Source organism: Plectropomus leopardus, chromosome 23, assembly GCF_008729295.1.
Source record: "Plectropomus leopardus isolate mb chromosome 23, YSFRI_Pleo_2.0, whole genome shotgun sequence".
Taxonomy (NCBI): domain Eukaryota; kingdom Metazoa; phylum Chordata; class Actinopteri; order Perciformes; family Serranidae; genus Plectropomus; species Plectropomus leopardus.
The window spans coordinates 6,285,393-6,311,241 of NC_056485.1; the positions used below are offsets into that span (position 1 = coordinate 6,285,393).

Consider the following 25,849-nt stretch of genomic DNA (forward strand, 5'->3'; position numbering starts at 1 on the left):
CCCCCTCCACCTTCTCACGTTTCACTGAGCTGCGGCGGCGTCCTCTAGCCGACAGAAGAAGCTCTTTTCCCTGGGGCAGGACCGAGCTGTCCTCTGCCTCTCCTGGACGCTCCCACTGGAGGCTGAGTGGGGAGGGTGAGTGGCTCAGGAGCTGTCCTGAAGCGAGGAGAGAGAGGCAGAGAAAGGGGGGGATTTAGAGCTGGTGATTTATAGGGGAGACAGAGGAAGAGGGAGAAGCAGGTAATCAGAGCACGACGGCAGGGCAGTCCGTGTGTGTGTTTTAAGAAAAATAAGAGAGAATGCGGAACGCTCTTCAAAGCTGGATACACTCATCCTCTTTGGGTGAGAGGGAAACGTCCAGAGTGCTTTGCCAGACTAAGTGATGGGGCTGCGTATAGCTTGTGAATGTGTTTGTGTGTGGCTGTGAGGCTGCGCTGTCAGCCTGTGATTAATCTACCACTGTCTGTCTAATTACCACCCATGCCCCTTCGTGTTCCTCCGCTCTGCCATAGACGCACTGACCCACACCGGAAACTCACTGCTCCCAATGCAAATTAAAGCCCTGTAAATATTTGCTTTTAACTCTTGCCGACACATTGTTTCCAATTTTGCGCTCCAGTGGTCCGCAACCCCAACAACCCCCCCCCTCTCTCTCCCTCACACACACTTCACACTCATACCACCGCTACCCGACGCCAATGTGCATGTGTGTACATCTCTTGGTTGTCAACAAGTTTACTGACAGCCCCGACGCTCTCCTCCTCCTCTGTCTCGCCGTCCCTCTGTCTCTGCATCCTCCCATTGTGTCTGTATTGTAGCTGGCAGTCTATCAGCCCATTCTCCTCCACTGTCAGCCCAGTCTAGTCTCTATAATGCCTGAATAGAGTCTGGGGAAGGAGGGGGGGAGGGAAGACAATGTACAATGTATAAAGATAGAAAGGCTGAATGGAAACAATACATTTTCGATGTTATTTTTTTATATACGGCAAAAAAGTTTTATGCTTTTGTGAGGGCAAAAAGTTTGTCCTTCACAAAATGATGATGTTTTCATGCCTTTAATAGCTTTTAGATGTTCTGAAATGTAAAATATTGGTGCATATTATAGACTAATCCATTGTCAAGCTGTCATTACTGTGATGGAATCTCAAATGTTAAAGGCACAATTCCCCCTCATTCGAAAATATATATTATTCTTCTTACCCATTGTGCTATTTATTTTGATTTTTTTGAGAGATGCTGAGTGTTGGAGATATCAGCTGTAATGTGTCTGCCTTTTCTCTGATTATGGTGCCCAAAGTGCCAAAAAAATACATTTGAAAAACTAAACAGCCATGTCTCTTTTCAGAAATCATGACCCCAGTTACTCAAGATAATCCACAAGCAGTTTCATGTAGGATCTATTTTCTTTCTACCGAACTACATCCGCAGATCGTATCATGGTGCAGAAGGAAGAGTGCATCTATTCATTTACGAGAGTCCCACGGCAGCGTGAGTAAACATGACTCTTCAGCTGAATTGTAACATTAGCTAGCTAAGTGGCGCGAGGTGAGCAAGCAATCGATGCACACTTATGCATAGTGATACAGTTGGTGGGCGTAGTTTGGCGTAGAGAAAATAGGTCCTACTTGAATCTGCTCACAACAAGGTCTGTGGATTATCTGTAGTAACTGCATCATGATTTGTGGAAAGAGACATTGCTGTTGCATTATTTTGGAGAGAAAGCAGACATCTCCACAGCTGTTATTTCCATCACTTGGCAACTGACACCAAAGCAATCAAGATTCATAAATAAAACTACAGGTAAGAATAAAAATATGTATTTTTGATTTGGGGGTGAATTTTCCCTTCAATCCATGCAATGACACCCTAAAATAGAGTCATCAAAGTGCATTTACAGTGGGGTTGCATGCAATATAGATGTCTGAAAGACAAAACTTTGCCCAACTGTAAAGGGGTACTCCACAAATTAAACACATAGGTGCCTGTTTAAAAGTTTCATGAAGGAGTACTTCTGTGTATGTGAAAAAAGTTTCATAAAGCTGAAAGTTTGAAATTGAAAACTTCTGAGTGTGTGGAGTTAGAACGAAGTGAGCTCAACAGACCTCTGTAGCCCGCTGCTCAACTCGGCTGGAAGCTAGCTGCTCAAGGCTGCATTAGCTGCTCTATATCTCTGGTTCTGCTGCATTGATTTTCATACTTTTTGAAAAAAACTTTCCATTGGGAGTATGGCAGTGTTATAGGAGTTTGATGAAGAGTGGGCTACTCTTTTAATAGATGCCTATCTTCTCGCCCAAACTCTTTTGTTACAATGTTGGCTGCATCAGCAATTAATTTCACTTAAAGTTGGATACAGTGGAAAGAAAAATTCACAAGTTTATCTCAATTAAAAAATTACATGCCATCTAAAGCCCCTGCACTCCCTGGCCTCACCTCATTCATACTATTTCCAATTTCTAGCAGCTTCACGTAATTATGTTCTTTGATTTATTACAATAAAAAAGAGCCTAGTTATTCAACAGCAACTCTACAGTATCAACATAGAGACAGGGGGAAAAGAAATCACTTATACCCATTTTCCACTTGGTGTGTGCATGCATGTTTTTTTAAACCCATTAAAATATGATAGACTTCTTTCCCATTGCAAGTAGAGCAGAGCTGTGTACACTGCTCTGCAGGAGATGAGTATGTGTGTGTGTGGGGGTTGTTTTAGTGTGTCTGCTTTAGATGTCACAAACAGGCTGGAGAACAGGTAAACAGTACAAAGCAGCATGGACAGAGGTCTATGAAAATGTTATGGTGCTTACATCTCTCTTACATTACCTGCTTATACAGTCTTCGAACTAACTTGGATTGATGTTTTTGGGCTGTTTAGGGGTAGACGGACAGTAATTAGTGGCGGTGCAATATTGCATCTCATTGTTTAAGGAGCTGAAATTTGCGCCTGGTTCACCTGGTTTTTGTGTTTCCATCAATGCAGATTGGAGTGGGAGGTGATTAGTACCTGTGACCACTGCAGATTCATTTGATACGTGTGAATTCCGATTGTACATGTTCCTGTTGCATTTAAAACCTAGATGTTAGTGGGAGTAAGCTTTTTTGTGCAGTGGGATTAACACTTTATGTATAATATATCTGAGCTGCCCTAGACTTTGGACGGATCATGATTCATAATATTGTAATGCTACGGCTGAAAACAGACAATGTGGTGTTTAACATTAAGGCTTTTTCATGGCGCTAAAGTCAGACCACTGCCATGACCTAATAATTTGTTTTTACACCCTTATTTGCTGTCGTATTTTTTTTCTGAAGAGCTAAGTTGATTGGTCTGCTCTTTAAATCTGTCCATCTTCTAAATATACATCCCCCCTTCGGCTATATGTGTTGAACTCTGGGCTGACTCTGATTCTTTCTTTCCTAGACCAACTGAGAGAGATGGAAGGATGAAAAATAATAAAAAAAATAAGGCATTGACAGGAGCCTGAGTGAGCACTGACCTGGCCGCAGGCTCTTTCTATTCGGAGCCCACACAGAGGCCGTCAGCAGGATGGAGAACATGCAAACACACACACACTTATGTCCGCCCCATCTACTGGCATTAATGTGGCTTCTGCAGAGATGAAACGGCCCTCTTTCTGTTCAGCCACTCAGCATCCACTCTACCACACTTTCAAAATGACTTTATGATCAACGCATCAAACTGCTTTCACAATGATAAAAGCACACACACCAACATCGTGGATATACAGCTCCAAACAACATTACATTTTAGCTAAATGTAGCTATGCACATATATGTGTACACGCTGTCACAGTGACATTCAAATTTCCAATTTTCATGTCTCAGCTGTGTTGAATTAATTAGCAAATGTGAAAGCTCAAATACCGTCAGACCTTGAAAGCCTTGAGATGATAATTAGCACAATGTATTTGTGCGTGTGTTTGTGCTTGGCTGCACACTGACACGGTAAATGTACTGTGTGTTCTCGCATTCATGCTTTCAACTGCGTAGCATCATGATTTGTCTTCATTCGCATGCCCCTCCGTCTTTCTTCCTCCTGACCCTCAGGATCATTTTAGGGCAGGAGCTCCTGACCTCATCGGTCCAGCACCCTTCAGGCACTGAATTCCAGCTATTAGCCTGCACCAGCAGCCTGTCCAAGTCAGGTTATTATCTATCATTAAGTTGAACCCAGTGCACTGACAGACTGACTGGCAACACAGAATGGAGGGAGAGGTGGCAAGCAATTACAGTGAAGGTCTTAGTGGGTGGTTGCGCGGCCGTATTGGAGTAGAATTGGGTGGAATTGGTTTTGGTGGGATTTAGATTGTGCTCAGTAAGCTATGTGGCAGAATGGTGATGGATCCGATTCTGAAACTGTGATTCCCGGGCTGATTTGTCCACTGGAGGAAAGCTGGGGAAACTTTTTAGCAAAAGAGTCACATTGAACTCATGAAACCGAATGAACAGATACGTGTATCATGAGAAAAACATACAACACAGAGGAGTACAGTTTGTTTTAACCTTGCCAACCAAAATGTGTCCATAGCTCAGGGTACTGTCAAGTAAGAGTTGTTATTGAATGTGTGATATTGGCCTTCACTGGTCCTCCTGGTTCCCAGTAATTGAAACAACAACAAGGCCATGAATCCAAACATTTTTCAGTGTAACTCAGTGCAGGTTCTGTTCTGTTGCAATGGGTCTCGAAGCAAAGTTTTCCCATATCTTATACCTTAGAGGATTAACAACTCTGATCAAGTGAACATTTTTTCGACTATGGCTGCTCAAAAATTTATGGAGTGTTCTGTTTGGGGCCAGTGTATTTTGGGTTAGGTCTAATTTTCGCTTGGGTATACAGTAATGCAGACTGTTTCTGACTCCTCTTTGGCCCCTTTTGGATCTTCTCTTTTTTTTTTTTTTTTTTAAAAAAAAAAGTATTTTGCAGGTTGGGGTCAGGTAGATTTTTCATTGGTGTTTTATGGACATTTTTTTTCAAATATGCTTGGATGTCTTGATGTCTGATTAGATTCATACTTGTCTTTCCTTGTTATCAGATGGTTTTTCATTTAAATCAAAAATCTTGCTATTATTAGACTTTTAATTTTGGCATTGATCTTGTATCGTTTCTGGTTTTAGGCAGCAGCTAACATTTGAGAAATGTGCCTTCTTTTGTCAAATGAAAAAGGTTTTGTTCAGTTTTATATCTGTACTTGAACTCATTAATGCTGTACTTTGTTGTAAAGTCGAGCAGAAGACCGTAATATACTACAAGCAGGAGTAGTAGTAGAAGGATATAAAAAGGCTCAAGCATCAAACCATGTTCCACAAATCACCGTTTTCTTTTTGATGTATACACAAGTCAATTACACCACCTCATCTAATCTGAATCCACACCCAGGCTTTAGAACCATAAAGGAACAATGCTTATTTCCTTCCAAATGAGGTCCAATTTCAATCACACTCACTGATCACACTGCAGTCACCACGAGCCAAGACGTGACCTTCACATGGGAGATTAACAGCAGGTTAATTGGAGGAAGCCTCTGTCACGGCGCATAAAAGTGGTGCACAACGCTCCTCACAGCAATTAAAGATAACAAAGTGGGCTTGCTGTTGAAAACATGAAATCATAAGCACTTTATGTAATTCTTGTCTTAATATGAGTGGCGAAGCAGCTCTCCCCCTCGTGGCATCAACTTCAAAGTGTGGTGTCAGTTTTGAAGTCGAGATCGGCATAATAAAGGACAAGAAATAATTTGTGGAATATGATCTGTGGTGAGACCTGCTGTAATTAATGAGGGAGAAAACTGTTCACACGTACACAAGAGAAAGACTCAATGGTAGGAACACCTGCAGAGTGTAATGCAATCCAATCATCCATTATCTAATTATGTGGAAAATTATAAAACTTATAATAGTCCATTTTTAGCTAAGACTGCCACAGAGATGTTTCAAGTCATACTTTGTGGTTTTGTATTGGATTTTATTCTTTGAAAAATAGTTTTAATCAATGTATTAAAAAAGTATTTTTCTAAGTTTCAACAAACACAGAGCCGCAATACATGTCCTCACAGTGCTTCTTAATCAGTGCTACTTCTTCCATATTCAGGTTTCACTTGTTTACTCTGTCTTGTATTTTCAACAAGAGGTGATATCCCTCTTAATAGGTTTAGTGACCCGTTTGTTGTGACACTACCCCACTGCGGATTCACTTCTTCCAAACTGTGTCAAATAAATCTAACCTTGCATAATTATCTAGCAGCAAAGAGAGCCTCTGTTAAAGGCATACTTAATTTAGTACTACATCAAGTGGTATATTTCATGTGCCTTTACTGAAAGGTTCTGTGTGTGACATTCAGAGCATTAATAAAGCAGCAAACCACTCATCCCTACGTAAAGGTGAAGTCATGCCACTTGTGTGTGTGTGTGTGTTTGTGTGTGTGTGTGTGTGTGTGTTGTAATCTGAGCTTCTCTGTGGTTTGTCATGGTAAGCCATGCATGTTTGTGCATTTATGTAACCAACTGGTTAGCTCATTGGCACCGCGTTGCACTACAATCATACAGCCATTGTAGCTGATAACAGGACATTGTTGTGGCAGAAGTTTAGCTCCCACCCTCTGGTTCCCCTCTGGGTAACATTGTTAGCTGCACATTTAGTGTTATTTATGGAGTAAACAATGTTAGTTGCTCACTAGTGGCTCAGCCATTGCCATGTTGAGAACATGTGCAGAGAACTTACACCTCAGAATTTTGATTTTAGCCCCTTTAAAAGAACAGTTTGAAAATTTGGGGAATGTTTGTAACCTCAACAAGAGTTCCATTTGAAGATTGATGCCACTCTCATTTTTATATATTGGGATGCTTAATTAGCAATTTGCTAACCATGTTGCTATATCAGCTGTCAATGTTGTGTTTTTGGATTGTTTGTACTGCCTCCTTATGACCAAAAAAAAAGTAAATAATACAGGTTTAAATGTGAAGCTAAAACCAGGAGACATTTAGCTTAGCTTAGTTTTGCATAAACAGTGGCAATTGGGAGTAAGCTAGCTTGGGTTCATCCAAATGTTAACAAAATCCACCTACCAGCACCCCTAAAGTTTTTTGGGCAGTTGTGCTGGACTGCTTTTGGCCAAGCACCTGGCGTTGATTGGACAGTAGCATCGACCTTCTCATCTAAGTCTTTGCAAAAAAGTAAATAACTCTTTCACAAATTGTCAAACTATTTCTTTTAGTATATCTAAAGCAATACAGAATTAGCATTCAGTTTGCAGCTGAATAGTCAGGTCCTTGTTTGTCATCTCTACACCAAGTTACTGTACAATGTGGCAAAGTGAAACTCTTGAAGCGGGCTCCCAAACTTTTTCTCCACAATTATTTCAAAACATACCTTTAATGAACACTTTTTTGTGATTTGCTACTCTGTGAGCAGAAATGTAACTTGACTTGTTTACCAGCTCCTGAATTTTACGATGCCTTGTAAACATGCATTGTCTTGCTGAGCTTGCAGACTCCAGACATTAAGCCACCTTATTTTCTTTTTAGTGTAGTTGCTGTGAAAACAGTGTCTGATGTTGTACTCTTTAACAGACTCCTGACAGATCAGTCATCCTGCTTTCTTCTTCACCTTACTGAGAAGTATTTAGCTGTCCATTCGGTGTTACATTCTCTGCGTTAACTGTCGACTTTCTTCTTTCTCACAGATCTCTTTTTGCAGCAGCAGCAGCAGAGGGGATATCGACTGTACTGAGCAGTGGTGACATTGTTATAGCCTAGCTGTGGGCCTAATAATAAGAAAATTACCAAACTGTCTATTGAAATTTGTTAACAGGTGGGAGATATTTAAAGTCAACAAAGTAAGCGCCAAAATTCTAAAGCAGATTTGTGGGTCAGACTGGTTGCAGATTTGACTCCTTTGATGATGCCGAAATACTCACTGCCTTCAGCTAGTACATGGAAAACATTTTTACCATTGTTTTGCATCTTTTCCTCCTTGTCCTCAAAGACCCAGAGTCTCATGTAGCAATCCAGCCTGTAGTAAACAGGTTGGTCAAGAAATGAAAATAGAATCTTTTGTATTGCATTGTCCTCTAGAGGTTTTCAGTGGGACACATTTTGATGAGAAATACCAAAGAGTGTACAGGGTGCAGAGAAAGATGAGGTTTATACTGATGGTCTGCCTCTGAACGACCTGTGCGGTCGCCCTCCTTCTCTCCGTCTCTCGTGGGGTTGGGGAAAAACATTCTCCAGATGACATAAATCATGGATGAGTGTGCATGAGTGTGTATGTGTGTGATAGTGCTGCGCCGATGCACTGAGATACAGTGTTTCAGGAGAACCTGTTCCTTTAAATCTGTGTCTGTAAGTGTGATAGTGTGTGCTACCTGCATTCCAAATACTGCACACACTCTAGTGGATATCTGCTTTATAGCTCGGTGTCCATGCTCCCACCTTCGTCTCTCCCTCTCTGCTTCACCAATCACTTAAGCTCTCCCACTGCTCACAGTGAAGCTGGACCAATTAGGCCTTCTAATTGAGCCAATTAGCAATTAAACACTCAGATGCACCTCGAAATTCTGCAGGTCCCTCCAGGCACTCTCACGCCTGCCAGGGCCTTGGATTTTCACCAAGGTTTTTGGCTTGTGTGGGCCTCTGCTACCCTCAGTTGCTTGAGGGGCAAGTTGAGGGCAAAACCAGTAGGAGGATTCCTTTGGATGTGCATCGTGTCCCAAAAATTAGAGTGTATGTGTGTTATTTTCCCAACGATGCTTTGTATCAATTTGTGTCCCCTGTCTAAATTCCAAGGTTTTTGAGGCTCCATGAGGGCATCACAGGCGAAGCTTTTCACGATTTCTTCTTTTATACCTAGCAGCACTTTGTGAATGGTGGTGTGAGTACTGTCAGAGGTCAAGAGTCAAGGTCACTGTGACCTTGTCTGTCTCATTTTTGTTACCGAGATATCTCAAGAACACCTCGAGGGAATTCTTTAAAATGTGTAACAAACTGGACTCAACAATGAACTCATTAGAATTAGCGAACTTTTCGACCCAGTGCAATGAATAGTTAAGTATTACTTTAACTGCGCCCGATGTTCGACTGCTCCATCTGTACCCAGAGTGTGCTCTATGCACCGAGAGTATGGTGCAGTAAATAACCAAATATATTTCAACAGTGCTCCTAATGAAGAGTCCAGCTCCAAAAATAGAGAATTCATGTGTGGCTGGCCGCCACAAATAGATAGATGTGAAGGAAACCCTGATGCGGGTCTTTTAGATGTCCGCTTCTCTGAGAAACTCCACGGCCAGTGAAGCAGTCCCTCACTTTGGCTTTACTGAAGCACTTTGAAGGGTCTCTGCTGACCTGAGAAAAGCTTTTCATTAACACCGGTACCTGTTCACCCTCCATCTACATTCTCATCTCCCTTTTGCATGCTCCCTTCATCTCTGCCTTTCTATCTTCCAGTCTCTTTTATGTATTTTGGAGGATGAAAGTTTAATGGTAAATGTTAGTGCACGCGTGTGTGGGTGGAGGGGGTCGTCCCTGCGCGCAGTGCAAATCAGGCCGGCCTCTCCATGGTTTAATTAGAGCACACATCGCGCTGCCCGCTCCTCTGCATGAGGGCACACTCCCAGACACACACAGGAGTGCGTGGGTAGAACAACAAAGTCCACACTGAGAGGAACAAAAGCAGGCACCAATATATTTAGGCTGAACGCACTGTACGAAAAGAAGACAATGAGCGATTACAGATCGTTCGCAATTAGCGCACTCTGTTTTTCTCACTTTTTTCAAGCTGGAGTAGAACCCCCCTCCTCAAAGAGCTTGTTGTACATAAGAAACTTTATTATTACATGACTGAGCGTCCTTATTTGTATGTCTTACATCAGTGTGAGTGAGAGTGCTCGCCTGCTCATCAGCCTATATACTCTAATTATCTGCCGTCTTGCCTCAGGACACTTAACTCCCATACTTTCAGATTCAAATGGCTTTATTGGTAGCGAGAGAGGGGGGTAAAAAAAAGACAACAAAAACACAGAGGCGCTTCAGTGGGTGCAGGCGATGCAATAATACGGTTAATGATGACTTTAAATGGGACAATTATGGCACGGTGATAAAGCAACAGAGAGCGTGAAAGAGAGAAAGAGGTAATGGTGAATTTTAAAAAATCAGATAAGATGGAAATAGAGTGTGTGTAAAGAGATTTCTCTGTTTTTCCTGCACAGTCTTCTTTACTGCTGTTTGCCCCTCTACCATTACGTAACACCACCCAACAATGTTATGACGGTATAATCTCCTCCATGCCACGTGCATTTTCTGACTGTTACATGAGGATTTGCACATTTCCGCAGTAGATTACATGAATGAGCGTACAGTGTGTGGGCACTCATTCATGTGTGGGTCAATTAAGGCTTACTGTGCGCATGTGCGTGTTTCTGCATGTAGCTCTGAAAGTGTCCCGGGCGCTGTAAGCTGCTTACAGGCGCACATTATTGACCTTTGACCTTACTGGGCAGTGAAAGGCTCACCCTAATCTCGCCTCTATGCCGTCTACTGTACTCTTATCTCCAGAACCAGCACTGAAGCCCTTAAGAAATGAATAACCATAAATATTTAGGCATCAGTGGCAGTGTTGTAGGAGTAAGAGTCGATGTAGTGGCGTGACTACATCGGCTGTGCTCCATTAGCTCACTGCAGAGATGTGTTAGGCTGACAGGTTAAACGCAGTTCACCAGGAGGGATTTGGTGTCCTCATACAGGTCAGATCAGGACAGGCTGAACAAGTCTAATTTAGGGTTTTCATGCATAATAGATGGGGATGGTTATGTAGAAATATGCACTCAACATAGAGAACACATGAGGCTTCTGAGGGTTAGATTTTGTCGAGGAAGTAGACAGTGATCACATTTTTATGACGCTATGCCGGTGATAGCTAAGGCTGGAGACATTATGTTTTTGGGTTGTCCGTCAGTACATCCATCCTTCCATCCGTCTGTCCATCTGTTCCATTATCATGAACGTAATATCTCAAAATCACCTAAAGGCAATTTCTTTAACTTAGGCGCAAATGTCCATTTAGTCTCAACACTGAGTTGATTAGATTTTGGTGGTCTGAGGTCCAAAGTCGAAGGTCACTGTGACCTCACAAAACATGTTTTGACCATAGGCTTATTATGATAAAATTTTACACAAATGTCCGATAGGATAAAATGATGAAGTGATGACACCTTATATCTGAAACTGAACTGGTGACCCTATTCTTCAGAGGCCACCTTGAAACTGTAGTGATCATATAGCTCTTCTGTGCCGCTGAGGGGACATGGATATGAACTCTGAGTACAACTTGACAATGCGGAGGCATACAACTGCTGGGGAACTGTGTTTTTCAGCCTGGGATGTAATGATGTAAAGCAAAACACATTGATCACCACATGAAATGTTCCCAAAATGAGTCTTTTTTGACATGATCTGAACAATACTGACTGTTGAGGGTCGTTTCATTTCCAGTGCTTTCATTTCTGGAAAGATTTTGGCAACAGTTGAAGGGGAAATGTTGCGCTGACAACATTTAATGGAATATATTTTTGCTTCAGATAAACTATAATCTCTCTTATCTTTATCTCTCCCTCACCCCCCCCCCCTTGCCTCCTCCTCCTCCTCTTCTCTGTCTCATTCTGCAGAATTCAGCGGCTCTTAAAAAACATCAATCAAATGATCTGGATAATTGAAGACCAATAGGGATGGAACGCAACAGAACCATGGCTGGGGAAGTGTTTTGGATCTTTGTTGCTAAGAATCAACACTGACCTGGCACCTACGCCGAGGTCCGCTGTCCTTCTCCAGCACCCCGAGGACCATTCTTTCCCCCCAGCAACTGCTTTGCCCTCTTCTCACCTTCACTTGGTGCTCCTGGTTTTGATCAAACCTCGGAAAAAACTCTGCCTGCTTTTGTTTTTAATCCCCCTCCTATGATTTACCTTCCAGACTGTTGGTTATAATCCACATTCTCTCTGAAAAAGACAGAAGTACACCAAAACAGACTAGAAGCAGGTGGCTGAACAGTATGAATGCAGCCATGTACCCCCTTTCGCTTCCACTAAGTAAACAAAGTCGGCGGGGTTTGTTATCCAGGACACGCCCCCTTAGTCTCATGACAGACTGGTGCCTAATGGGTGTGCTCAGCCTCATCCTGCTCTTCAGCCTGGCCTCGAGCCAGAAGATAGACCCTTCCAAACACCCCATAGTCACCACCAACTACGGCAAGATCAGAGGCATCAAGAAGGACTTGAACAATGAGATCCTAGGCCCTGTGGAGCAGTACCTAGGTGTCCCCTATGCCACGGCACCCATCGGCGACCGCCGCTTCCAGCCACCTGAAGCCCCAGGATCCTGGCAGGAGATCCGCAACGCCACCCAGTTCGCCCCTGTGTGTCCTCAGAATGTCCATGGCGTGCTCCCAGAGATTATGCTGCCAGTGTGGTTCACAGACAATCTGGACGTGGCGGCAGGTTACATCCAGAACCAGAGCGAGGACTGCCTCTACCTCAATATCTACGTTCCCACAGAGGATGGTGAGTGTTAAAGTATTAAATAAAGGGTTGTGGGAGGCTGGAGATGAAGGATTTAGTGGGTAACTGTGGGAACAATGAATAGATAATTGACTGTTTGCTAAGCCCCATCCCTTTAGTAACTCTTACTATGCCTGTCAAGCTGTCTGCATGCAGTTTACAATGATAGCAGGGACGGATTCTCTACTGAAAATTCTTAGTCATTTCTGCAACAATGGGCTTTGATTTCAGACAAAAGTAGAAAAGGTTCTCTTTTCTTTTCTAACCGTCTGTTTTTTCAGCTGAAATGACACTTGCAGATTTTCTGTTACCTTCATGAGTTTGTTGGAAACTGCCAGTTCTTTTTAATGTTTCCAGCTGACTCATTTAAAAGCAAAAATCCTGTAAAGCATTTATAAGTATTCAGCTGATTGTTCAGGCTGTTTGTATATACCATTTGTTTATATACCCAAGAAAAGTAATGCACCGGAGTTTGTATATAACCCACATAATTTTGAAGACTGCGATCATGTGACAAATGCACTCATGGCAGCCAAGATGGATAAAGAGTTAAGTGCGAAAATCTTCATAAGGAGCCAGGTTGGGGTGGTGGATGGGTCAAACAAACATAGAACTTTGCCCACAGAAACTGAACTTTTAATTATTTTAAGGTATGATGCTACCATCTTTCTTGCTTTTCTAAAGTTAACCCATGTAACTTTACTCTTATTAACTGAACATACCTATCTTTATGTTAAGTACCTCACATGACAATGCTGACTATTTTAAACACAACTATTTGACTTTATGTTAAGTACGTAACTTAACATTTATAGTTCTCAGGTGATGACACCCAACCAGGACTGCTTTTCCCTAAACCTAACCCACATAAACTTAACAGTCCAAAACTGTGTGATTTTATGTTAAGTACATAACCTGACAATGCCCAAACATGATTGTTTTTCCTAAACCTAACACACGTAACTACATTGCTGAACCTAACCCAAGTAGTTTTACGTTAAGTTCAGAACTTCATATTGAGTACGTAACTTGACAACGCCCAACAGTGATTCTTTTACTAAACCTAGCCTACCCTATGGGGATGCTAATTTGTTGGGCACTAATTTGTTTGAAGTCAAATGAACCATTGTATCAGGAAACACTTAATGATTACATACTATTGCACATCTTGACAAGGCACAAACTCAACATCCTCCCCATTTGATGATCACGTAAAAACCACCATCCACCATCTTTACATAGAGTGAGACTCTTAGTGCAACTACATGTACATTGCTTCATTATGCAGAAAAATCCAAGCCTTGACAGGCCTGCTGTGCCTAGTTTGGTTGCTGCGCTATGATTGGACAATGCCTTTTCAAGGGAGGGGTTTAGCAAACGGTCAGTTACAGCCACTCAAAAGGTAAGGGAGCCAAGAGGAGTTAAAACAATGTGGAGAAAAAAGGTCTAGAAATTGTTGTGAATTGTTTTCCAGGTTCATGCACTACTTTAAAACGCCATAAATGTTGGAAATGCATATGATGGGTTGTGGGGGGGTGTATATAAAAAAGAAACAATATGCGAAAAAATATTCCGTGGAGGGTCAAAGAATTTTTCAATTACCCTTCCCTGGTTTCACAGTACATCCCATTCAAGGTGTTATAAAGCAGGAGAACAAAGGCCACGACTGAAGCAGTTTCCAGACTCTTTATGAGAAAAGGATTAGGTGACATTTGACTTTTCGTACTTTTTTTTACTGTCAAGAACCCTCTTCTCCTTGCTCAGATCTTTCTGCGGACGTTTTTGTCTGCCCGGGCACTATTAGGTGCACGAGCAATAAAAGAGAAATATTTCCATTTTGTTGGCAGGTGTGATATGAAGAGTAGACTTCCATCAGCCCTCTCTCTCTCTCTCTCTCTCTTGCCTAGGGTTTTGTAAGACGAAGACGTGTTTCACATTTGTCTTGTCATTTATATATCTCTGTTATAAGCTGCACAAAGCCTGTACCTTTCACAAAGAGAAGGCTGTAAGAATCATGTTGGCGGGTTTCCCATGCAGAAAATCTTTCTTGGTTTGACCTCAAACTTGAGGTCTTCAGAGAGCAACTTTTAAAAAGAATCTGACTAACAAAATCTATGTCTTGCGGACAAAGCCTAGTTTTTTATAAGCACATGCACTGAAGTTGAAACATAAAAATTCAACTAGAAAAGCAGAACCCATCATCTACTTTGACAGTATCAATATCAGCCCGTGCGAGCTTGTGTGTCATTTATGTCTCTCTTGCTGTCTATATGTGCTCATCGGTGTGTACATCAGCATAGTGATGAGGCACTGATTTATACTTTCTTCACTCTAACACATCCCGGTCTCCCTGTCAGCACTTCCATCACTTGACTAGACTTTTTTTTTTTTCTCACTTTTTAGCCCCTCACAGCTCAACACCCTTTCTGGCTTCCCTACGCCTCTCCGCTCCCAACACTGCAGCCTCAGCCCCCGACACCCTGTCATTGCCACTTATAGCTCCTCGGGGCACATATAGAACACTATACATCAGGTCTTGAGTCATTTCACACTGCCGCACAGCTTGTTTTTTTTTCTGCTGTTTTGTGAGATGTACGACTCAGTGGAAAGTGTCATAATACAGAGAGATATACACACTCTCTCAGTCACTTGCTTACACACTGTCCCGGTGGTGTACAGTGCACTCTGTGGGAATGTCACACAGTGGTAAAATATTGACCTTCATTCATGTAATATCAGCATTACACCCAAAGTTGTCAGCATAATACTTCACTGTATCAGTAAGGCAGATGATTCATGAAGTAAATATACAATACTAATTTCAGAAAAAAATATGTCTTTAGAAGAGCTGTCAGTTTTATTTAATTTTGGTTTTGATAGCCCAACACCCATTAATCAGTAACTAAGTGATTATTTTTTAAGAAAGAAAATAAATAAAATGGAATGAAAAACAAGTGTCTTGTAGTCTGCCACTCCAATGTCTCAGTGAGCGCTAGCACAGCTGTCCATTTAGAGCTTGTGAAATTTAAATGTTCGTTTGCTAACAGACAGCCAACTTGCTGCATTTGAATGCAGAAACCACTGACTGTATGTACAGATGGACAACATGATAATTCCCCCAAAGTGTCATTTTTTAATCCCAATCGCCCCCTGGTGTATGGCTGCCGTATAGGTCCTAACACTGCATGTTGTTTAAAAATTACTAATAAATCTACCTTCTACCTTCTTTTTTGTAGATCAATGCCGAAGTTAGCGGTAACACTCATTTTTGTGTTTTAGGACCCATTCCTGCAACACTCAATAGTGCAAGTGCTACAACTAAACTTGAGAAGCAAAATCAACCTATTGACCGACATGTAACCAGACAAATATATTCTCAGTGGTCAGTCGATTAACAGCTAACTGCTGACATCCCTTAAACATATAGCGGCAACGTATGAACTTGTTTTATCCCTCATCATCATTGCTGTTAGATTTATGGTGGTCAAGTCAGGCATGACATTGCTAGCCTCAGCACTCCTCCGACAGCTCCAGGGGTTGTCTTTCTCCCTGCTCCTCGTTTCCTCTGCTTCTCCTCCCGCATCGATTTTAAGTCATTTTTTACACGTGCTGCAGGGGAGGGAGGGGAGGCGCGGAGGAAGCAGGAAAAGCAGAAGAGAGGAGAGAGAAGAGGAGAAAGCTTTTGGGCAACAGATCAAAAATCATCCACAGCTCGCTGTCCACAGGGACACGCAACACCACCACACAAAGTTGAATACACACACATACACACTCATCTACTTCCATCTTCTGATCCTGCTTCTATTCTTCTTACTTTTAAATAATGAATGCTGCATCTCACAGTCTCCTGAGGCCTTTTACTTGTATCCTTTTTATAGGGCACCCTTAAGACAGAATCCTTAAAAATCTCCTCTAATTTTAAGTGGATTAAGCCTGCAGAATTACTTCTTAATGCTGCCATCAGTGCAAATGGAGGAAAGTGGGACACTCTGACATGAATGTGTGTTTGTTCATAGATAAACAAATACGCTAACATTTGGTGGTTACTCATGGCTCCTTAATTAATACTTAGGTGCTTAGTAAGTTGCTAAGCTAGCCATGTGTTGTCATATTTTCATTAATTCCATGGCACTTGTGAATAAATATGTTTCTGAATTTGTCACACTGAAGGAGAAAAAAAGAGAACATAACTAATGTCTTACAGTAATAATACAAAATTACGCTTGTTATTATCTGATTAACAGAAACTTAATCTAATATGTAAATGAGGATTTAGTGCTTTTAGATTTTATTACTTCCAGTGCATGAATATTTTAGAGCCTGGAACGATATTTCTCCGTTCTTACCTCATCAATCTTAACTTTTAACATTGTTCTCAACACACTTAATGAATCATTATTCATACATTCTAATAAAAAAGGCAAATTATGGTCAGGCCTGCCATTAGGAATTATGGGCAACGGGACAAAATTTTTCCACATTGGGCCCCTCATCTACACCCACTGCAGCAGCAGCACCACCCATCCCTCGCAGTTTATCATACGCTCTTGGCCATCAGCCTTTTACGCACAATGACTCTTTAACAAACCATTTTCAAATCCAGTGTTATAGATCCAGCTAACCCACGCTTAGCTAATATGATGACAACGTACAAAAGGTCAAGTCAGTTACTTCAAAACACAGAAAGGAATTGTTGTGACTCTGACAGTGGAATCCATCCTTTTACCTTTAACAAAAAAGGAGAGATAGCACAATGTCCTGCAATAACTGATAGGAGACCAAATTGGTTTGATTTCCTTCAAAACCACTGGAGAAAGACAATGAGCAACAAAAGAAGAAATGACCTAAAAAATGGTAATAAATAAATAAAAAATAGTAAAAAGTAGAGGAAAATTACTTAAAAATCACTTTTAAAAACTAAAAATAATTATTGGAAAAAATTTTAAAAAGTTAGAAAAAGAAAAAAAGAAAGTTAGAAAAAAAAGAAATGACTCATGAATATGAATATAGTGTATGTTTTTCCCTAGCTTTTTTTCTATTTTAAAAAAAAAACAAAAAAAAACTTTCTAAATCGACTATTTTATTGCAATTTGTGGAACATTTCTCATCAAGTTTCTGCCTTTTTTCCCCATGTCTTTGGAAGAAATCACAACAGTTTGCTCTAGGTTCAAAGGTTTATTTAGTTGTGAAAATGTCTGAAGGTAAGAAAGTGATGTCACTCCAGGTTTCAAAGGGTTAAATAATAAGATAAAATCACAAGTGAACAAATAGGTTTACATTTTCTCTCAATATATCACCATTTTCATATCCAGTGTTTTTTTTTTATTTTTTATGTGTTAATTAATGCAATTCCAAGACTTTTCAAGGACCTTAATATGTTTCATTTTCTAGTCTTCCCAGTTCCTCACCATTGACACATTTAGCTTCGCCTGTTTATACCAGGTTCATACTGTTTTCACAATAACTGCGGGGGCTGGAATATCACATGACGGATTGAAATATATTTTAATTATATCAGTAAATTCATTTATCATGTAACTGTATATAACTTGCATTCTCAGTGATATGAGTCTGTGAGTAAATTGTTGATCTTGGTCCCATTTAAGGGTCGATCATCAGTCTTTGCATGGGCCCCTCCCGGGCCTTGACCAGGGATCATTTGTGCCCTTTGACCCTGAGGGTGAGCCAGATTATGGTACAAATGCCAGTACATAATTCACGATACTCTCTGTGACCCCTTAGGGGAAACAATACAACAATCTGGAATGATATATAGATTCAGTGGTTAAGGATCAAATATCAACGTTGCAATGTGAAAACATCAATAAATATTGTTTTCTTTTGGGTATGCCCATATTTTGAATTTCCCATGGTGCACCTGTGTCACCATTTCTGTTCAAGTAGCCTCATTTCTAAATGTTCAAACAGTTCTAGCAGCATAGCACCAGGCATATAATGAGAGGCAACGAAGAAAAAGATGAGGATATTTACTAGTATTGTCTCATGTCAATTGCAGGACGATTCATGGCAGACTTTGTGATACCAGCAAATATTGTTTCGTCCTAAGATTTGATATAGTACTGTGTAGTGATGAAACTTGTGATTTACATCCTTACCTTTTATCCAACATGTTTTTCGACTATCACAGCAAGTAGTCCTTTGTTGTGCATGGGCCTAGCTTTCCTGTGCTGGTAACTCTATAAGAGTACATTTTTGGTCATTGGAATTGCACTATAATGCAAAGTGTTGACTATAAACCCAGCTTGTTTCTTTGTTGTCCTCCAGGTAGAATATCAGGTGTTAGGACCCAGGGGAACTGGTTTTGCCCTCAGGCGAGCTGCTCCCTCACCAAATGTAGGGAGGGAGGGGCTCCTCTGGTTCCCCTGGAGATGACATCCCATAAATCATAGCAAGAGGTTTTCATCTGGCTCCTGCAGAGTCACGGTGGATCGATAGACGAGGGGAAGGGAGGGAAAAGACCGGCCGCTGCTGCAGCTGCTGCTGCTGCAGGCTCGCAGACAAACGCATGCTTCCCTCAGCAGTCAGCAGACATTAACACAGAGCAAGACTTCATGGTAAATAAGTCGGAGGAGCTGGACTCAGCAGCCCTCGCATGTGAGCTCACTGTAACTGTTTGCCAACATTCGGGAACTCAACAGAGGGCATAGAAGCGATGGAGAAACAGTCGCTTTGATGTTAGCAGGGACAGCTTTTGGGTTTGTGAAGAAAGCTTATCTCGCAACACCTGCTGAAGCGTCTACACCAGCTGCGATGCCTCCGCACCAGCTGTGTAGTGTCTTTAGTGGCTGTGTGGAGTCCACTTTTGCTTCAGCTCTTTGCATTTATAACTGTGACCTTTTCCTACTTGCTCAACAAAGCTCAATTTAAAACCCCCTCGGCCAGGCAGTGTACTACTTTTTCATAACTTTTCCAACCACATATTACACAGTTCACCCTATTCTTTCATTGATTATTCTTGAAAAAAGTGATATTTTCTTGCCATGGTTATTTTCAAACATGGGCAAGCAAACCAGAGATTCACCATTTCCTCAGGAAATTTTGCATTGGTCTGTTCCTGGCTTTCTTTTTGTTAATTAACTTCACACCGATTTGTGTAAAAATTCTGAGACAAAATTTCAGATGACATCTATCCATAGATCACAAGAAACAACAATCACAAGCTATTAGCAGGGCCGCACTTAGCACATACTGCGGACTAAGCAAGCCCCCCCCAACCCAGGCAACAAAAATGCTTATATTTTGTACGTTTTGCTTCTGTTTATTGAATTGTGCCTAAGAACAAGAGCTAATGAGAAATCACTACAAATTAACAACTAGCTATTCAACAAAATTAATAAAAATAAAAGAGAATATGGTATTTACAATTAAAAAAAAAGTGCTGCTCCCTGAATGGCTTTTGCCTTTTCATTTTCACAAACTGAAATGCTCTCTAGTGTTCCCTATTAAACTATATTGTAAATGTGGCAGTAGCTGAAGGCAGAGCTTTTTTTGGGTTCTTTTTTCTAATCAGCTGTTTGTGGAATTTTAGTGGATTTGCACCAGTTGCAATATCCACCAGTGTGGATCAGTTCATCCACTTGGAGCTGATTTGATCAGATCTTTGGATGATAAGAGCAGCTGCTGCAGAGTCGGGTCGGGTACCGAAACTCGGTGCCAACATGGCACCGGTTCTTATACGACCGGTCCGATACCTACTAGACCAAATCATAACGTAGATTTCAGTGCCTCATTTTTGTGCCACATTATGTGAGCAGCAAGTGATAGTGCAAGTTAGTGCAAGATAGTGTTTTTAAAATGTGACGGGCCACCACAAATAAATGTATGTGTGGGAAACCCTGCTCTCCTCACGTACTCCCCTCCACCGTTTCCCTTGTGTTTTATTTTCTAATATGAAATTTTTTGGAGGGGGCAATTTTGGCACCCCCATCTAGTGTGAGCAGCATTTTTTCATCAATAATTCCTTAATTAAGAATTAAATTCTTGATTAAAATGGACAAACATTGATCTAGAACTAACTGAGAGGGACTCCAACACACTTAGAAGAACTGTATTGGTGGCAGGCTGAGGTTTAACCCTGATAAACTGTTACAAAGTGCCTTTTAAGCTGCTAGTTCTATTCAATTAGTCCTGTTGGAGGAGGATATACATCAGTTTTGCCAGACAATCCTCCGGGATTTGAACCGCTAACCTCAGCGTTGTCAGCTCTGTGCCTCCTTGGCTTGAGCTGCAGGGTGCGAGCCGGGGGCCTTATAAATTATTCCATCCGATACTTCATCTATCTCCATGCATCAAACTCAAACTCCCACATCTCCCCATTCTGCAATATTTCAATTTTCTGAGGAGATTCATCAAGAAGGGTTCGATACTAACACAATAATGCGCGCAGCGGCCGAGGGCTGCGCTGCGACATCGGCATTGCCAAAGGGCTAGAGATGAATAAATAAATAAAAGGGATAAAACAAACAGATAAATAATGGAAAGCGAGAGAGAGGTGCCAGCATGCAGCGGTGGAAATATGATATATATTGCCTCTGATGCCGGAAAAAACCTTGATTATTCTGCTCCATCTCTTTCTTTGTATCGGCTCTTTCTCCTGCCAGCCCAAGTTGATATCCTCTAAAGAACAGAAATGGGAGAAAAAAAGAGATGATGGGAGGAAAAATAGATCACCATCTTTCTTCAGGCCGAATACACTTCCCTTAGAATGAACAATTGCTGTAACATACAGTATGGGTGCCTGTAGCTCCTGAGGGACCCTTGAAATATCTGTCTCCTTCACATTCTTTATCACTTGCCCAAAAGTTTTCTTTGATGTGAGCACGCTTGCCGGAACCGAAGGAGACAAAAAACAGAGGCCTTAATAGAAAGACAAGGACAGAGTGAGAAGCGGAGAGTGGGAGTTTTTGAAGGCGGGCATCTCTAGGTAGTTGTCATTTTTTAGAGGATGGAGGTCAAAGCTGAGGGCCTCATCCAGCCTCTGGTCCAACCCTTACAAACCAAATCTGACAGGGTCCATCTTTGTTTTTGCGCCTCCTCTCATGTTTCACCTCTCCCTCTCCTTTGCTTCTGCGCTCTATCCTGAGGCACAGTGGAGCAGACAGAAACTGGCCCGCTTGGTCAAAGGCTTTGTCTTACTGCGGGAGGTTGTGAGGGTGAAGAGAGAATCAAATCAGCCAGGGTCGGTCTCTCGCTTTGAACTTTTCCATTCATCTCGGATAGTCCTGTACATGGTGCGGAAAGGCCTATGGCGGCCACAGTATACAGGGTGTAGGGTTGTTGGAAAAACTCTCAAGGACTAAAATTATGAAAAGTTTTTGGATTTGATCCTTTGAACTCTGAAAAAATGTTTGATTTCTTTCAAAAACATGGTTGATGAGCAACTGAGTCAGAAATTCCTTAAAAATTGCAAGAAATTAGTGAATTTCATAAATTATTTTTTAAAAAGCTAGGGAAAATATTTCTATAAAACTGTATTCACACATTTTAGATTATGTTACAGAATTATTATAACCTATGTTAAGCACTTTTTCTGTGAACCACCTTTTTTGTTTAACTTTACTTTTTTGCTAATTTTCATGTAATTTAGCTACTAATTTCATGCCTATTTTTAGGTCAGTTGCTCATCGCTGTCTTCTCATGTGTCTGGAAGAAATCAGGCCAATTTGCTCAGGTTTCAAAGGGTTAAAACATGAGTAATCCTGAATGGCATGTAGTGGACTCCTCTTTAGGCCTTCCATACTTCATCAATGAGTTGTACCTATTCACATCCTCACATACCAGGAATGTTTTTTTGTGTGTGATTAATTTGCACGTCAGATAGTTTTTTCGAATAGTTGTTTTTATTTTGAGTACTTTCACACTGAACATGAATATTACGCAGTGAAAAGGGGGTAGAATTTTTTTTAGAACAAGGTTGTTTTTTTCTGAGCCTTTGCACCAAATATAAGGGCCTTCAACCAATCACACCGCAGATTTTCTTATGAGGATTATAAAATAATAACACAGAGGTTTGTTCCATAGTCTGAATCAAGATGACAAACTTTATTACTTCTTTCTACCTTGACAAAAGCAGCAGATATATGATCCACTCCTTCCATTTGTACCTTTCACAATAAAAGCAGTAATTCTTATTTTATGGCCTGTGGGCCAAATGTAGCCTGGGGCAAAATAGAGATGGTTAAAAAAAATATAATAAAGTGTAAGGGGAGGATCTGGGGTCCAGGCTAAGCCTTGAGCCTACTCAAAACCTAGACACATCCCTACATACACCTGATTTTTGCAGGGCTGTGCGACTGGATTTGCCTTATTTAGTTATTTATTTATTAATTGTGTGATAAATATTATAATGTTTGTCCCCTGGCCTCGTCATTTTGCAAAAGTGGCTCCTCAGGCAAAACAAATTAAGTATCCTTGGCTTAGACTTACTCACTGTGTAACTGTTAACTGAGATTCATAAGTCAGCATCACTCCGATTATTTTTGCTCAAAAACTCAATACATTGGCTGATTATAGCTTAGGTCACACCACGTCTTACCTCAGACAGACTGCCTCATGCTGCTCTGGGTGCAAATTCTAATTTCTGCTGGCAGATCTATTCACATCAAAACCTTTTATTAAACAAGATATTGCAACTGGTGTAAATTTGCATCCCTGCCAGTATAATTAGTTTTGATGCAAAAAATATTCGCAGTTGAGTATGTTGCATTTTCATGTCATTTTTTGGACATGCTCCTTTCGTTTTGCTTGTTGGCAAAACAGTGGACCAATCAGAACTTTGTAGACAGGGTTAATATGGGTTGCCATTCTTCTGGATAGCTTGCTAGTGACATTCATGAAAAATTGAATGTCAGGAACAAAATTTCTGTCTCTTAAATTGACTTATTTTCGGACTAGTGTGAAAAATATTACCTGCTTAGCAAACTCTACTTTTATCTTGACCAAAAATGGCATGACTGAGACAGATATATCACTGGCTACTAAAATGATAAGGCAAAGCAAATTAGCCTCTCTCACAACAAAAAATGCCTCATATAGACAGATAAAATGTGAGATTTAATGGATGAAGGGAGGCAAATACTATTAAATTATTAGGCCGTACAAGGGAATTGGACTGCGATATGCCAGACTCCTGTTGGACCTCCAGAGATTTTATTCATTAGCGTTTTCACTTGGTTTTAGTGTGTTTAGTGTTTCAAAATTGGCCTTAAATCCAATTCCAAAATGTCAGACTAAGTAAATAAGAGGGAACCTAAATAGACAAGTCAGCATATACGTAGATATAATATACCTCTTGGATTATTTAGATACATGAGGAGATTGTGAAACTCTACTTAGAGATAGGAAGCAATCAACATGTGAGTAAAAATGCCAAGACGGTTCCTGGGGGAAGACAAAACTCTATCTCTGTTTGATATTAGCAAAACTCTGGACAGTAACATCTCTCCTTTCGGCACAGACCTACAATATCCAATATGAAACATGAGCTGAGGGGAGGAGAGAGGAGCGGATTTTTAAATTGCTGACTGCTAAGCTAGTGTAGCCCGCGGGTTTGATGGACTGTTGAAACGGAGGAAAGGTTATTAGAAATGTGTCCAAAACTACTGAGGCTGACGTGTCTTACAAGACAAATCATAACGCTGCAGACAAAAGGAAAGAGTCGGGAAGAGCCCGGATCAGGTGTGAGAAAGGGAGCGAGTGTGTGTCAGTGTGTGAATGTGTGATGGAGTTATTTTTCAAATCTTGCAGGGTATATTTGGATCTGAGAGTAGATTATCCGTGAAATTCCTCCTCATGGGATGCAGTGCAATATTATAATTGGTTGTGGCTGTAAAAGTTTAGAAATATCAGTGTGGACTCACATTTTACTTCATTAAAGTGCATTTCTTATGTCATTTGAGTTGGTCAGCAGTTCTGCAGAGATGATGTTTGCAAGCATAGTGCACCACATTTCTGCCCACCCCCTTGAAACTTGACTGCACCACTCATGATTTCATGATTTAAGTTTGAGAAAAGTAGTGTATCTGCACACTAAATTTGCAGTTGTCAAACTTTATTTGCATCAAAAATGCAATATGTCAGGGATGACTGTGACTGTGAGGTAGCGAGGCTGGCTGTGCGATCCCTGGCTCCTCCACTCAACGTGCTGAAGTATCCTTGGGCAAGATACTGTACCCCAAATTGCTCCTGATGGCTGACCCATCAGTGTGTGAGTGCATGTAAATGGTTAAAAAATGCAGTAGCAGGTGGCACTCGCACACAGTGTATAAATGTGTGTGTGAACGGGTGAATGTGACTTGAAGTGTTAAAGCACTCAAAAATGACAGGACAAGAATTATACAAGTGCAGGTCCATTTACCATCCATTTATTATTTTGATAACATACCAGGCAAGGTATCTACAGTATAAAGATATACATTTTTTTTTACATAAAAAAGTGATAAACTGTCAGTAAAGCTGGGCATTCAACTGAAAACCGAAGCTCACAATTTATGCACATGGTCCAATCGTAAATCCACGACCTTAGTGTTCACATTATACGTGTAAAACATTCCCCTTTTCCCACCAAAATTCGCCCAAGCATACAGGCTTGTCAAACATATGTAATCAGGCTAAAAATAGGCTATAGACTGCTTTCCCATTGCTCTGAGAGCACAGCTGTGTACACGGCTCTGCAGCAGATGGGTATGTGTGTGTGGGTTGTTTTGGTGTGTCTGTTCAACATCACCGACAGGTTGTAAACATGTAAAGGGTTTGAGAGCAGCATGGGCAGAGGTCTGGGAAAACTTGACGGTGGTTACTTCTCTTTATACATTACTGTCTTTCAAACTCAATGCTAATTAATTTGGATAGATGTTTTAGCGCTGCTTAGGAGGAGACGGATGGAGGTTAGTGGTGGTGCATTATTGCATCTAGCTGGTTAAGAAACTGTAATTAGGGGGTTAACCCGGTGTGGTGTTCCTATCAGTGCTGATCGGAGCTGGAGGCAGTAAATACATATGACAACTGCAGATTTATTTGACAGGGGTGTGAATGCTGATTGTGCACATTCCCATTGCATTCAAAAGCCAGATGTGCTGGTGTTAGCATTTTTTTTGTGCAGTTAGAATGAAGCTGTAGACAATAAAATGGTCCATCAGCCCTTGCAGACCGTTTTGGCTATTGACAGTTATAAGTTAAGATTTGTTTGAAAGCTCCAAGATTGCTCGGAGGTAGAAGTTTGTTTGCTAGTGGAGGTATGGTTGTAAATAATGCAGATGTAGACACTCAAG

The 25,849-nt window shown here is 41.1% G+C and overlaps 1 protein-coding gene across 1 annotated transcript in view; it reads left to right on the forward strand.

Annotated features, from left to right (window-relative positions):
- nlgn2a (neuroligin 2a) overlaps positions 1 to 25,849 on the forward strand; it is a 222,632-nt gene that overhangs the window by 73,348 nt on the left and 123,435 nt on the right. Inside the window, exon 2 of the mRNA XM_042512113.1 lies at positions 11,673 to 12,563. Within this exon, the coding sequence (XP_042368047.1) occupies positions 12,056 to 12,563 (508 nt within the window). The 5' untranslated portion in view covers positions 11,673 to 12,055. The remainder of the gene's footprint in view (positions 1 to 11,672; positions 12,564 to 25,849) is intronic.